Source organism: Eutrigla gurnardus (assembly GCF_963514095.1).
Source record: "Eutrigla gurnardus genome assembly, chromosome: 7".
Lineage (NCBI taxonomy): Eukaryota > Metazoa > Chordata > Actinopteri > Perciformes > Triglidae > Eutrigla > Eutrigla gurnardus.
This window is the reverse complement of record NC_139921.1, coordinates 30,339,107-30,353,927: the sequence shown is the minus strand read 5'-3', so window position 1 is coordinate 30,353,927 and position 14,821 is coordinate 30,339,107. Positions and strand designations below refer to the sequence as shown.

The 14,821-nt window shown below is 45.0% G+C and overlaps 1 protein-coding gene across 5 annotated transcripts in view; it reads left to right on the top strand.

Moving 5' to 3' along the window:
- plekhh1 (pleckstrin homology domain containing, family H (with MyTH4 domain) member 1) overlaps positions 1 to 14,821 on the top strand; it is a 95,281-nt gene that overhangs the window by 61,293 nt on the left and 19,167 nt on the right. For 2 of the 5 annotated variants that reach the window (XM_084013924.1, XM_084013923.1), the window contains exons 1-2: positions 5,070 to 5,108; positions 9,151 to 9,339. In XM_084013924.1, coding sequence (XP_083870050.1) covers positions 5,085 to 5,108; positions 9,151 to 9,339 — 213 coding nt within the window. In that variant the 5' untranslated portion in view covers positions 5,070 to 5,084. Of the gene's footprint in view, positions 1 to 4,626; positions 4,957 to 5,069; positions 5,109 to 9,150; positions 9,340 to 14,821 lie in introns of those variants that run through there. The other 3 variants (XM_084013927.1, XM_084013926.1, XM_084013925.1) reach the window with 2 other exon arrangements.

The following is a 14,821-nucleotide window of genomic DNA, read 5'->3' as shown; positions in this document are numbered from 1 at the left end:
GTTTGGTGTGTCTTCATTTCAGCTCTGCCTTTGATTTACGTTCGCTCTCCCGTCTCGGCTCAGTGACCCGGTCGCAGTCAGGGTCATCACGCAGCTCTGGAGGTTAAATAGCTGTAAGAACACACACATTAATCTGCAAACACTCGGCTACCGTCCGGCCTCCCCCCTTTTCCTTGGCCGCGCTGGCAGCCGTGCCCAGAGAACAGGCATGTAAGCCGTGTAGGCCTGACACCAGTTGTTTTGACTGAGAGCACTGAGGCACCGACTTATTGTGCAACACAAGGCCTTTAGCTGAAAGCTGGACTGATGAAATCCCCGCTGTAGACTCACATCTTCCACTCCGATATTGTTTCCCGGATGGAATTTGGAAGCGTTTTCCTTGGAAAGCTGCAGTTAATCACAAATCATCATTTCTCAGCATTGTTACAGTGTTCCTGAGAAATCCACACCCAGTAGAGTCAATGTGGCATCCAGAGCCATATCAGTGCTGTGAATGCACAAGCAAGGCACTTTTATTCTCCTGTTCATTTAAAAGTCGATAGTCAAATAAAGCCCTCAATAGTCTTAAATCGGCTTCAGTCGTCTCAACTAAGTGGAACTTCACAAATTGTCAGAGAGGGTTATAATAAGGCTATGATCAATACATGATATACAAATACAGCTTGAATCAGATGTCGGTCAAATAATCTGAAAACAGAGACTGGAGATGTAATATTGTAGCAAAACGTCACTTTGCAAATTGTTTAGCAAATGATGACTTTGAGTTGCTAACTCATTTCAGTGTTTAGATGAGCAGAAGGCTTCGCAGCAATACCCAAAAGGCACATTTTAAGCACACGTACTTATGACAAATACATAAGCCACCGCTGTACTTTTTATTCACTGCTAATTAGAATACGTTATCATCCTGGCAAACACAATTCATAAGGTGTATGGTAATCATGCTGCATTCAACAGCTGCTAGCAGGGCTGTAGCCTCTTGTTGGTAGATAACTAGCTATAGCTAACGTCTGGTTGCTATGGAAATGCATATAAATGCCCTTTGCAGCAGGTTGAACATGTGTGCTGCTGAAGTGAGATTCTTCACACAGCATCCTGGTGCCCTTTCCAGAGAATGAGGCTACTTGTTACTTGTGTGTGTTCGCTATGCGTTGTTACTTGTGTGTGTTCGCTATGCGTTGTTACTTGTGTGTGTTCGCTATGCGTTGTTACTTGTGTGTGTTCGCTATGTGTTGTTACTTGTGTGTGTTCGCTATGCGTTGTTACTTGTGTGTGTTCGCTATGTGTTGTTACTTGTGTGTGTTCGCTATGCGTTGTTACTTGTGTGTGTTCGCTATGCGTTGTTACTTGTGTGTGTTCGCTATGCGTTGTTACTTGTGTGTGTTCGCTATGTGTTGTTACTTGTGTGTGTTCGCTATGCGTTGTTACTTGTGTGTGTTCGCTATGTGTTGTTACTTGTGTGTGTTCGCTATGCGTTGTTACTTGTGTGTGTTCGCTTTGCGTTGTTACTTGTGTGTGTTCGCTATGCGTTGTTACTTGTGTGTGTTCGCTATGCGTTGTTACTTGTGTGTGTTCGCTATGTGTTGTTACTTGTGTGTGTTCGCTATGTGTTGTTACTTGTGTGTGTTCGCTATGCGTTGTTACTTGTGTGTGTTCGCTTTGCGTTGTTACTTGTGTGTGTTCGCTATGCGTTGTTACTTGTGTGTGTTCGCTATGCGTTGTTACTTGTGTGTGTTCGCTATGTGTTGTTACTTGTGTGTGTTCGCTATGCGTTGTTACTTGTGTGTGTTCGCTATGCGTTGTTACTTGTGTGTGTTCGCTATGCGTTGTTACTTGTGTGTGTTCGCTATGCGTTGTTACTTGTGTGTGTTCGCTATGTGTTGTTACTTGTGTGTGTTCGCTATGTGTTGTTACTTGTGTGTGTTCGCTATGTGTTGTTACTTGTGTGTGTTCGCTATGTGTTGTTACTTGTGTGTGTTCGCTATGCGTTGTTACTTGTGTGTGTTCGCTTTGCGTTGTTACTTGTGTGTGTTCGCTATGTGTTGTTACTTGTGTGTGTTCGCTTTGCGTTGTTACTTGTGTGTGTTCGCTATGCGTTGTTACTTGTGTGTGTTCGCTATGCGTTGTTACTTGTGTGTGTTCGCTTTGCGTTGTTACTTGTGTGTGTTCGCTATGCGTTGTTACTTGTGTGTGTTCGCTATGTGTTGTTACTTGTGTGTGTTCGCTATGCGTTGTTACTTGTGTGTGTTCGGTGTCGGTGCCTCTGAATCTGTCTTGTGCATTCAATCTGTAGCCCCTCTGAAGCCCCTTTTAGACGGCCTTTTCGTTGCGGGAGTATTTCGCCGTTATTCCACCCCGTCTTCAGTCTAAATGCTTGCCATAAATATTATGTATATAAATATATATATAAATATTATGTATATAAATATTATGTATATAAATATATATATAGAAATAATATTCCACCTCTGAGACCCAACGGAGGTCGTCACAGAGCCGCATCAGAGGCGAGGCGAGGTGATACGCCGCTCTATACGTCACATGGTCCAGCGACGAGACCGCAGCAACACTGTGGCCGCGTTGTGGGACGTCACTCGTTCCACAACGCCGGGGTTCTATTTAAACACAGACAAACAAAGTTCTATGTAAACGCAGACACCGTTGGTTCTTTCTAAACGCAGACAAACAAAGTTCCATCTAAACGCTCCGGTTTGCAGGATATATTTTGACTGGCCTTTCCACCATTACGGCGGAATCGTCAGTGTAAAAGGGACTAGTATTTGCATTAACACGCAAACGTCAAAACAAAATAGAACAATCGTGCCATGGTTCCATTGCAGGCTTTATTATAATTATACTTGGTATATGCTGTGCATGTAAGCTAGAAACTTAATTTATTTGCGTGCAACAAGTCAGACAGAAGTTCTAAAATGTTCCAGATGGAGATGAGTGCAAAGGCTGCTGAGAGGAAACTGATCTTCCCACAAGGGCCACAAGTCTGCCTTTTTGATTAGGGCTCCATTTGTTTCTAAACTCCATCGACGATTAAACAGCTTCACGGTGAACTATTTCTGACATTTGAGGGGAATCCTTGTGAGATTTAAGAGAATGAAGGCCAGACGTCTGAGACCTGAAAGCACTTGCATATTGTTGGTCTGGTCTCAAACCTTTCCCCAAATCATCCTCCTTGCAATTTGTTTACCACCCAGATATGATTCATTCAGTTGCAACACTCCACGCAGTGGTTTAACAACTTTGATTCCGGTAAAGCCCAGCCTGCAAGCCTGGCCAACAAACAAACATACTGCAATTAGGCTACTTAAAACCTAGGAGTTGGACTTCTCAGTGCTCCCTCATGGTGGTCTTGATTTTTAATCGGTGGTAATATAGGCTTCAGACTGCTTCAAATGTGTTTCACTTACTTCATTTGTATTTTCATGGATTCTGATTTTCTTTTCCCACTGAGAATTAAAAAAAAGTGAACTTTGATTGATACATAAATATCTCAACAACTCTTGGATGATTTGCTATGAAATGTTCAACAGACTTCCATGGCTCTTAAACGATGTGTCCCAATAACTCCCCACATTTCCTCCAGACCATCTGGTCTGTTGTGGTCCTGAGTTAAATGTCTCAAAAGGTACTTTATTTCAGCTGTAACAAAGAAACAAATGTGAGCATGCTAAACGGAGATGTTGAATATGCTTTTTAAAACAAATCTGTGTTGTCATTATGAGCGTGTTCACACATTGGCATCTGTGATGTACATTTTTCATATAGCATTAATTTCCATTACTGGCGACCTGTCCAGGTGTACCCTGCCTTCGCCCAATGACAGCTGGGATCGGCTCCAGCCCCCCCGCGACCCTGAATACAGGATAAGCGGTAGACGATGGATGGATGGATGGATTCATTTCCATTAGTCCAGTTGAAATTAGCATAGTTGTTAAAGGAGCAATGTATGACATTCCGACTGTTAACGTAGCGGCTAACAGCTATCTGCTAACGTAAACACCGTTAGCTCTCTCTTTGAGCTGTTAGCGCTGTTAGCACCATTAGTCAAATCAGCTAGCTCAAGTGTCGCCATGTTGAGAGCTGTTGAGAGGCAAACAGAATGCTCCCAATCTCATATGATGCACCTTTAATGAACACATCATCCTTAACATAAAGCCTGCTAGCGTTAGCATTTAGCTCAAGGCCCTGCTAGTACATCCTCGCCATGCTGCTAGCATGGCTAGTCTCGTGTTAGCATTCATACATTACACTGTATTGAATGTTATTAGCCATCATGGCTATAGACGGAATTGATTTTGCATTTAAAAAACGTTATTAGAGAGGATTTTAATCTGTCTTCAAAGATGTCCAACGTGTCGAGTGTGTTGGTGCTTACTGATAAATAGGCTACAGTGCAAAGAATAGAAGACAATAGAAAATATGAGTACAATATCTTAAATACATAAAACAAACCGATGTGTTTTGTGCAGGATTGTACAAAAACATTGACCAGGTGATTTATAAAGTTCACTGTATCCTATAAGATTACAAAAATACTTTTTCCTTGGGCTTAAAGAAATCGTCACAAGACTGTTTACATCCTAAAAAAGAGAAGAAGAAAAAGAAAAAAAAGCAACTGGAGCCAGCCTCAATGCAATATCCTGAGTAGCAGCTCCTGCACACAAGGGGGGCCTGACTCCTGGAGAAATCTGATCCCGCATCGGGCCCTTTAAAGGAATATGGGATGAGTCTGTTGAATGGAGCTCGGAGTGAAGTCCCACTGAAGTCTGCGCTCCGGAGGAAACGCGAAGGACGAGCGGCGGCGGAGCGGGACCGGGATCCGGATCGACTCGAGACGTGGAGGACGAAAAAGCAGCAATGCATGAGCGGTGAAGAGCGGAGGGACAGTCGACGGAGCGAAGGAGACGTTATGAGCCGAATTGCGACGAATTACCGGGGAAGGTGAGCGGAGAAAGCCGACTGGAGGGGGGAGGGAGAGGGCTGCTGGTGGTGGTGGTGGAGGGGGGAGACAACAAAGTCACAAGGTAGCTGTGGAGGACTCGAGCAGGTTCGAACGCAGATGACAGAGGATGAATGGAACCAAGACGCAGGACGTGATTTAGGACAAAAGCTGAATATTTTGAGAGAACCTGGCTGAGTTTTTTTTTTTTTTTTTTGCTGACCGACGGTTTTAGTTTTACTACTAGACTGTTCTGTGACACCTGTTCCCTTGTTTTCGGATCAAATCTCGGCCCCTGCTTGCTCTGGGTGGGTGCTAGTACTAGAAACGGGCATTCCAGCCATTATAAGCCTTATGTGTGTGAATCCACAAATGACTTCAGAGGAAACCTGTGCATATTTGTGGACGCACTCGTCATGACATGCATCTTGGGAAACCATATGGCTCCATGCATCAGTCTGACCTCCATAGAGCTGGTCTACTGAACATCTGCTCAAGCTGAAACGCATAACTATGGTTGGGACTCTGTCTTACTATAACTCACGCAAACAAAGTGCCACAGGAGAGTCGAGGCTTTCTGTGTGTGTGTGTGTGTGTGTGTGTGTGTGTGTGTGTGTGTGTGTGTGTGTGTGTGTGTGTGTGTGTGTGTGTGTGTGTGTGCAGGACAGGAGAGCTGCAGAGGTAGATGTTTACACCTCAGCACAGAAGAATGTCGGGGCCTGTACTTACGGCTGAGACTGATAATGAGTGTGGTCAGTTTGTGGAGGCCTGTCATTAACCTGAGCTGCAGGTTTCCTCGCTGGTAGGGAGGTAGGTAGGAGGATGTGGAGGGAGGGTGGGAAAGGTGCTGCAGGAGGAGAAGGGAGAAGCCAGGAGGTGATGGAAAGTGAGAGGTGTTGGAGGAGGGGAGGGAGAAAGGAAAGAGGAGGAGTAAGCGTGGAGAGATAAGATGATACGCAGCAGGAGGATAAACGAGGCGTGTTCGGCATTTAAAAGGTAGGTTTTGGCCTCTAACGTCTGATTTGATTTACTGCTTGGTGAAAATTGCCTTTTGATTCTGAATTATTGCGAGATAATAACCCAAAGAAGTAGGGAAACCGTTATTCATTCAGATTTTAAACACTCCTTTTGCACCAAACCTCCCCTTTTTTCAGCAATAGGGTCAAAGGTTAAGTCTTGAGTGGCTGCATTGGAGATTCCCCACTCTCATTTATTTATAGGACGACATGCAAGCGGTACCAAAAATAGCGAGGCACTAATTTAAACAAAAGTGTAAGGCCTACATAAGCGGATGGGAGTGGACAGAGGTCCCCTTTGTTCAACATACGGGGCCGGCGAGGAGGAGATAAGGCAATATTTAACACATACTCCTCAGGCTCTCAGATCATTCGTCTTTGTCTGCTTCTCGAGTGTGTGGAGATCTGCCACGCTGACACGAGTCTGCAGCGGCTGACCCCGATCTACACACATGCTCCTGTGCTGTTTGATGGGAGTCTTTTTTTATTTTTTTTTATTTGACAAAGCCAAAAACGTGGCGAAGCCAACAGCGGGGATTTGAAATGTCTGGTAGAGATGATATCACTGAACCACCTAATCACTTACATCACCGCAGCTGCATGCTCAGCAGTGTGTCAGGATACTGTACGTGTGTGTGTGTGTGTCTGTTTCCAATCTATTTCAGTGTGTATCTCCATCTGTGTCTGTCTGAGCTCTGGTAAGCAAGAGTTACGGCTGGCCGGGGAGTGTTTGAATGCGTGGGGATGAAGGAGCTTGGGGATGGTCTGACTCGAGACTTGTGCTGGTGCTCTTTGCATCCTCTGAGTTCAGCAACAGCCAGACAGAATCACCACACACTGTCCTGACGATTTTATAACCACCTCTGATGGCTTCCACATCATGGGTAAAAAACTCCCTATCAAGTCTCACTCAGTCTGAGGAGTAATGCAGTATAACTGTCAGTGTAGTCAATGGAAAGCAGTTGCCGGCCATGGCAGCCGTAGGAAGGAGCCTGCTGGGATGGTTGTGGCGGCGTTTCCATCCAGCCGTCCTCCCCGGTGTTTGCTCTGGCTGTGGCTACGTGCAAGTTCTCGCAGCTTCGATGGAAGTAGAGAAGCTCCCGGGGCCTTTCGATCCAGTCTACAGCCAGGAGAGGTTTTCGGCTCCCACCATGCACCTCACACTCTGGGTGGCCTGAGCGTTTACACGGGTCTACCATGCAGATCCTGGAAAGCTTGTTGTTATTGTCTTGGCCTCCCCTCCGCCCCCCCCCTCCATGTAAATATTTCCAGCAATGACATATTATGTCAGGCAGTGGAGGAACCTCAGTAGAGAATCGTAATTATTAGATCATACAGTGTGGAAAATTAATTTCTATGCTTCTGTAAACCATCCCACCTTTCGGGGTTACGCTCATGCAAAAGGAGAATATGACTCCAGTTCAAATGTTAGCTGTAACCAAAGCTTGATTCTCCCACACACACACACACACACACACACACACACACACACACACACACACTGTAAATGACCTCACTCTTGACAGGCTGGTGATCTTTATCTGAAAGCACACAGACTGAGAGAGTAGCCTTTTTGTAACCTCTGGTTGCCTCTCCTTCCTCATCCTGCTCACTTAGAAGTTTAACTTTACACTTGCTGATTATTCAGAGAGTTCCTGGCACCGGTTGGCATGAACCCCCCCCTTACGTCCAGCGAGCACTAAAGGAATTGTTCCGGGGAGAATCAGCGTGGCAGCGCTGAGAGTGTTTAACCATCGGATGGCTTGTTTGCGCCCAGCTGTTTTGGCTCCTGGAGAGGGCCTGGACTCGTGTGTCCTGGTGTGGCCCCTGCGTGGCAGCCTGGTTTCCCCTCTTCCCCACGTCCTGCTTTAGTTGACCTTCCAGTCTGCCCTGGAGAGAGAGCCGGAGAAGTCGGTGGATGAACCTTGACTGTCCAGCCTGGGTGCAGTGGTCGGCTGGTGCAAACCTCCATATGCAGGACTTCTGTAATTTGTTTGCTAAGCCTGTATTTATGAGCATGCTAATTGTAGGGAGTGCCATGGTGCAGTTATAGTTGCTGGACTTTGAACGTCTGCTGTTCTGCTGACAGTGTCTGGCTGCACTTTTGAGTCTCTCTTTCTGTGTGAATATTTTTTTTTTTACTTCAGACTGTGTTTACAAAGTTTGTTTAGAAGTTTAAACTTATTTAACTTAATTTTTTCACTGAAAATCTCATCTCATCACCGAGCTCTTGCGAGTTCTAAACCCAAAGCTGATTGTTATGGCTACTTCTGCCTCAAGATAGTCAGACTTTTTAACATTTACTTTGGGTTCACAGTCGGGCCTTAACCTTTGTGAATGAGTGTCCGCTCTGAGCAAAATAGCCACTGGTCAATCCTCCTCAGGTAAAAATAACCTCAGCGCTCCAGTTTTCCCACATTCAGCAATCGGCCCCATTCATTCTCACACATTCTTTCCTCCTTTCTTTTGCTGAGGCGAGCTGACAGCCCCCCCTCTCCGGCTGTGATGGGACTGTCATGCAGAAAGACACTATTGTGCTGCGCAGGATCCCGTTTCACCCTTGCCTTGTAATTAAGAAGGGATTGCATGGCGAGGGAGTTGTGGGTGGGGGTGGGGGGCACCAGGGGATTGGGTTAGTAGGTAATTTGGCTAAAAAGCAGAGCGCTGACCTGCTTTGTAGCTGGCAGGCCTGGGAGCCGGCACGCATGAACCCGACTCCCCGCTGACACAGAGCCTCCCTGCTGAGGTTTTGTTCAGTGTGTGTGGGCATGCGGAGCGACTGCAGACCAGAGCGGTTTTCTCCGAGCTGCGTCTCTTTGTTTTCTGCGTTTTGTGTGTTTCTTTGCGGTAAAAAGCGTAAAGTGAGAGGAAGCCTTTCGTTTAACTTTGTGTCACGGCGGACTCATCATTGCTATGCTCACGTTTCCTCCGTGAATCATGGGAAGTGCAGTCAACGGAGAGAATTCATAGAGGTTGAATCACTCATTTCTCCTCTTGTGCTGTAAATGAAAACAGGAGGTGGACTACTTGAGGAAATACAGTCAGATTATTATTATTTTATGTATCCTGGTGGGCTGGTGTATCATTTGCGGCCTTCGTTAAATATGACAATATAACATTTCTATAGCAAAGTCAAAACTGAAAACACATAACTGAGGAGATGTGCTTTCCGTCTTTCAGTGCAGTCTGAGCCCAGAGGCAGTGCTCCGAATCCTCGCCATGGCTGACGTGCTGGAGAGCGGCGGCGGTGGGTCAGGAGCCGTCCGAGTGGCCAGCGTGGATTGGCAGAAACGCTGCATGGCTCTGGAGATGCAGCTGCTGAGGTTCCGGCTCCAGGCGGGGAAAATCCGAGAGCTGCTGGCAGAGAAGGTAAGAGAGAGGAAGTCATACTGCACTTCTGGAGCCAGTGAGTTGAAACCAAGCAGACTTCTAATGTAAATGTAACTAGTGGTTACCAATCATTTTCACCCAGAAACAGCCAGGCGTAACTCTAGTGTTTATATATAGGCTCTCATTCAACCACGCTGTGTTAGTTAGGTTGGGTTGGCAGCTAAGTTTATGGAAGTTTTGTTCCAACTTGTGATGCTAGCAGTAGATGAGCGAGGTGCAGCCGGCCGGGCTCACATCCCATAGTTGATTTCCAGTTTAAAACTTAGAAATGAATTCAGGAATAGCTGGAGAAACCCAATCCTGATGAGAGTAGTTTATAGCTCAAAACATTAAAGTCTGAATGGAAGAAGAGCAGCCCACATGTTATCCTCCAGCTGCTCCTGGATGAAAAACCACTTCTCCGAGACAGATGGGAAATGTAGTTTGTCTACGATGTTCTGAGCTCAGCTGCTAGTCAGATCTCATCCTTTGCGTCGGAGACTTTTAGCTTTTAGTCAGAACAAATATTCACGTGTAAATTTAAAGGTTTCTCGTTGTTACCATGGCAACAAACAACCATCACGTCAGGCAGGTTTATCATGAAACCAAGTGGCAAACTCTGGTTCTGAACAGTGAAACTAATAGTATGCAGAGGGCGACCGATCTGGTTACAGGTGACCCTACTTCTCACTTTTTCATTACTTCAGTAAACATTAAAAACAGGACTTTATGATCCCAGTCACAAGTTTCAAGTCTTCTTCAATTCAGCATGACATTCATTTGGCAAATCGTGGTGCCATTTAGAGTTCGTTTTTTTACCACTTTAACCCTTTCACAGTGTGCTTTTCAGTTCATCGAAGTTATTTGTTTGAGCATTCGGTTGTACGTAGGGTAGCTCCACCCTCTCGTGTCACTTCTGGTTCCAAAATCAACAAGATGGCGACGGGCCAAAATGCCGAACTCAAGGCTTCAAAACCACAAACCAAATGGGTGACAGTGACAACGTCCTCTTCTTATATACAGGCATGCATAAAACACTTCATTAATGGGCAACGTGCTCCAGAAGGATACGGGTTTGAGGGAGATTTTGCCTGTTTTGTTCATCTTAAACTCCAGCATGTGTCATGTGCTTGGCATAAATGACGTAAAATGAACTGTGGCTGTTTAAACTGTCGTCCTACTGTGGAAATCAGTCTCAAAGGCTGTGCTCGATCTCACAGCCTCATCATCATCATCTTCTTCTTCTTCTGGCAGTGTTTTTACGTGTTTTGCACACGAGGAGATGATTAAGGGACCAGTTAGAAATACAGGTGTGCATGACTGTGTGTTTATGTGTGTGCACAAAGACAGATGGGATTACTCAGCTTATTTGGTAAACATTTGCTCCACTCATTCTGAGTCATCAAAGTTTGGCTACGGCTTCGGCCAAAATGAATATTTAACATTGAACTCATCGCGATGTGATGCTTCCCGTCGAGTTGCTTGTAAAGTAGTGGCCGTTGTAAAGCCTGACTACCAGACACTTTCAAAGGTAAGCAGCTGTCACCAGGAGATCCAGTTCTGTTGTGGAGAGTTGTCAGTAAAAGAGAGGAAGTGTTTGGATTGGAGGGTGTGGGGGTGAGTGTAGTTGCTGACTAGCTTGACCTCTCTACAGTTTCTTAGTTGGTTTTCTTTGAAGCTTCACAAGTCATTCTTTAAAGACTGCTGAAAGCTTGAAGCTTGTTTTCAGCGTCACGGCGGTTCGTCTCCAGTTCCAGAGTGTGAGCGCGGTTCATTCGGTCCGTCAACAGGATGTTTACAGTCCAAACATGACCCGTGTGTCTTGATAAGAGCAGGATGACTCCCTGCTGTGTCCTCTGTCAGGTTCTGTCAGACCTCCAGCTCCACTGTGAGATCTCATACAACGGTGAGGAAGTGTGAGAGTTCTTCCACCACAGTAGTGTGAATGATTTATTGGAAGATATGTCTCGTGATGAAGAATATTCATCTTATTGCCAGCATAAACAGATTACAATAGATCCCACAAACGAGTATTGTGTGTGTAGCTAAAAGCCCAGCATACTGTCGCTTATTCATTCATGCTTTAACAGCCACACTGTTGCACCGGGTTTCCTGCATCAAAGTGAATCATTTACAGCCAGCCTTGGTGTTTGGTGCATACAGGAAATATGAACAGGACATGCAAAACTCAAGAACAGAAAATCTGTAAAAGATACTTTAAAAGTACAAGGTACTATATAAATAGGACTGGTGTGCTCTTTGATGATTGTCTCTAACGACTGGAGAAGCAATTAACCAATCAGAACTTTGCTGGCAGGGTCAACCTTAGAAATAAAGCCTCTTGCATTGTGAATCCAGTCGGCAGCTGAAAAAGTCAGAACTCAGTACTTTCTCCTGTCTGCGTAACATTTACTGAGAGCTACAGCTTACTCAGCCCTTTAATAACATTAAAGTATATACTGGTGAGCTGCTTTGAAAGGTTTACGTCCTCGGTAGGATAAAATGGGCTTGGGCTGAGTAAAGCAGCAGTAGGCAGATTTATTGTTAACGCATTGTTGGTTCATTGGCAGTAAGAAAATACAGAATAATGCCAGCCGTATCCCTTAACTGCTAATAAAGTCATGGTTGCAACTTGCTTGCCTCATTAAGAAGTGGTTCCCACATTGACAGACGCACTGCTTTGCTTTCAAGGAGAGAGGGGCTTTCTGAAAATTAGTGTCCAGTCAATTCCCAGCACACAGGCTTATTCATCGCTATTACTCTTTCATAAACACACACACGCACACACACACACGCACACGCACACACGCACACACGCACACACACGCACACGCAGCACTAAGTGGGGTTTAAGTGATGGCCGTGCTGCTGAGTGAGTTTTTTTGGGAGGCGGGTGGGGGGGTCTGTGTTGAGTGACTACGATGCCGTCATGTTATTACTGTTTGGAAAAGTCTGCTTCACGCTCTTAATCTCCTCTTTTGCCAAGTTAGGAGTGTTTTACACATTGACCCACTTTGGTATGGAAAAACATGAAGAGAAAAAAAAGAGAAAAAGGTCGACGTGGTTGCCTGTGACATGGCATTTACTCCTCCAGAAGGGAGGAGGGAGGAGGGAGGGGAGGGAGGGGAGAGAGAAGGGGAGAGAGCGAGAGGAGGAGAGAGAAACAGAGAGAGAGAAGAGAGAGAGAGCCCCGTTTTGCCTTGTGAGGAGTTTAACAGGACGGTTTCTCCACTTCAGAGTTTTTGCTGTGAATGAGGGAACGTGCGACGGACAGCTGTCAGCTGCTGGAGCATAAACACAGAAGCATCTTCATACAGAAGGAACTGGAAAGACGAATCTGAAGAGAATAAAGTGTGTTTTAAGGGGCAGAAGTGAAACACATTTATGATTAGAAATGAATAATTTGGCTGCAAAAACATTGCAGGTCCAATACTTGACTTCCCAGACACCCAGGATCCAATAAATATGCAAGGAGGAAACATAGCCAGGCAGTGTAGATGTCTTGGCTGTCCCACAATCTAGAATGACCTTATTCAGAGGAATTCCTTTTTAATTGGGTTGTAGTCCCACTTGGATAATCTAATACTGGACAAATTAGATTAATCTCCTAGATGAGCCTCACGTGTCTCGAGGAGCAAAACATTTACTGGTATCAGAGTGCAAAGGTCACCGGGTCCATGTGTGTGCGACTGCCTCAGTCTGTTTTTCATGTGAAGGTTATTTGTTATTAGTTTAACCCCGTCAGGGCGAAGTCGAGAGCTGGATTTCTGTTGAGGTTTTCTGCTTTTTTGTCTTGTGCTTTGCCTGTTTTTAGACGGCCATTCTCTCCGTCTCTGTATCTATTTAATGATTGAAGTGGAGTTAATGCATAACCACGGAGGCAGTATGGTCATCAGAGCATAATAAGTTACTTGTTGCAGTAGAGTATTTCAGTGGCGATGACTGTGCTCTACCTTTTTCCTTATTTCTCTTCAGCCTCGTCTCTTTATCCCTCCCTTCCGTTGTACGGGGTTTTAACTTTCACTGATTGAGCCAGAGACATTACTAGCCTTACGAGCCTCAGTGAACTGATATCTCACAGTCAAACCACCTTCTGTGCTGTTCTTTTTTACCGCCAACAAGTCTTAAAGTAGTTGACAAAGACAATCTGATTAACAGTGTAAAGAAAAAGAGAGGAAAAATGTCCGATCTCTAGGATCAGATATGTTTCTGGCAGTAACAGTAAACAGTATTTTAGTGACGGATCTGTTAGCTGTCTGGGAAGCAGATGATCTGGTGTCAGTCGCCATCTTATCTCCACCTCCCTAGATAGCATCAGTCCCTCTGGCATCCATACTAACACAGACTCTGCCTCCCGACTGCACTATTATGCAAATAACCACACAAGAAACAAAGTTAAATATTCTATAGAATTTTAGTTAAGAGGCTGTTCCAGTCGAGGATGATGCTGGTGATATTCTCTATTTTGGTTATGGTCAATATATTGGATGAAAAGACCAAAACCAACAAGGCTTTAGTCTTCCTCACTTCTTTGAAAGTTGTCTGTGACTCAAACCTTTACGAATGAGTCACAAATATATGCTTTGTTTTTATGAAGGTCCAAATCGAATTCCCAGCTGGACACTGTAGCTTTTACCAAAAGTTACTCGGACATTGGGGACTATATTGTAAACTACACAAGACAAATAAACTACAGTAATATCAATAATAACTATTAATAACTATAATAATCATGTAAATAGCATCTTTAAAAGGTGTTTTTACGGACAAATGAATGCAAACGCAGGATGCAAGGCATTAAAACAACAGAAAGTCAAACAAAATCATAGCACATAAATGCAAATAAAAAAGCAACCTGTTTATTAGAATGCATGCTAAGATACATGTATTGTTTCGTGTTTTCATGGGATTCGTTGACAGTAGAGATCATGAGATCTTTAAGTCTGGAGATGCATCGTCTCAGTCTGCTACGGAGGAGGAAACGCGACTCCTCCGTTTTCAGCCCGCTCAGCAGCTGCAGACGCTCGCAGCAGATGCTGGATTGCAGACATAGTTGTCTCACGCCTGCTCAGCGACCCCCGACAGTCGGACTCTGCAGCCACCAATCAGACGGAGAGATAAAGTGACAGCTCTCCCCTACGCCGTCTGCATCCATATCTGATAGTCTTGAGGTTATAGAAGCCATTGGGTCACCTGCAGATCACTTCGACTGACTGGGATTCCCAACCGGGGATACATGCACCTAAAGAGGCTACTTGGGGGCAGGTGGAGATATTTTGAAGTAGTAATTTGAATTTCCGTTTTGAGGTTGTGGAATGACTTCTTCTGATGCTCCATCTGCTGCACATTGTGACCTCTTAACTGACTTTATATCCACCTTAAGTGCTTCCCTCTCCTTTACTTTATTGTCTTTGAATGGAGGACAAAGTGCTGTTTGCTTTTCGGCTCACGGTGAAGCAACCTTGACTCACGGTGAAGACTT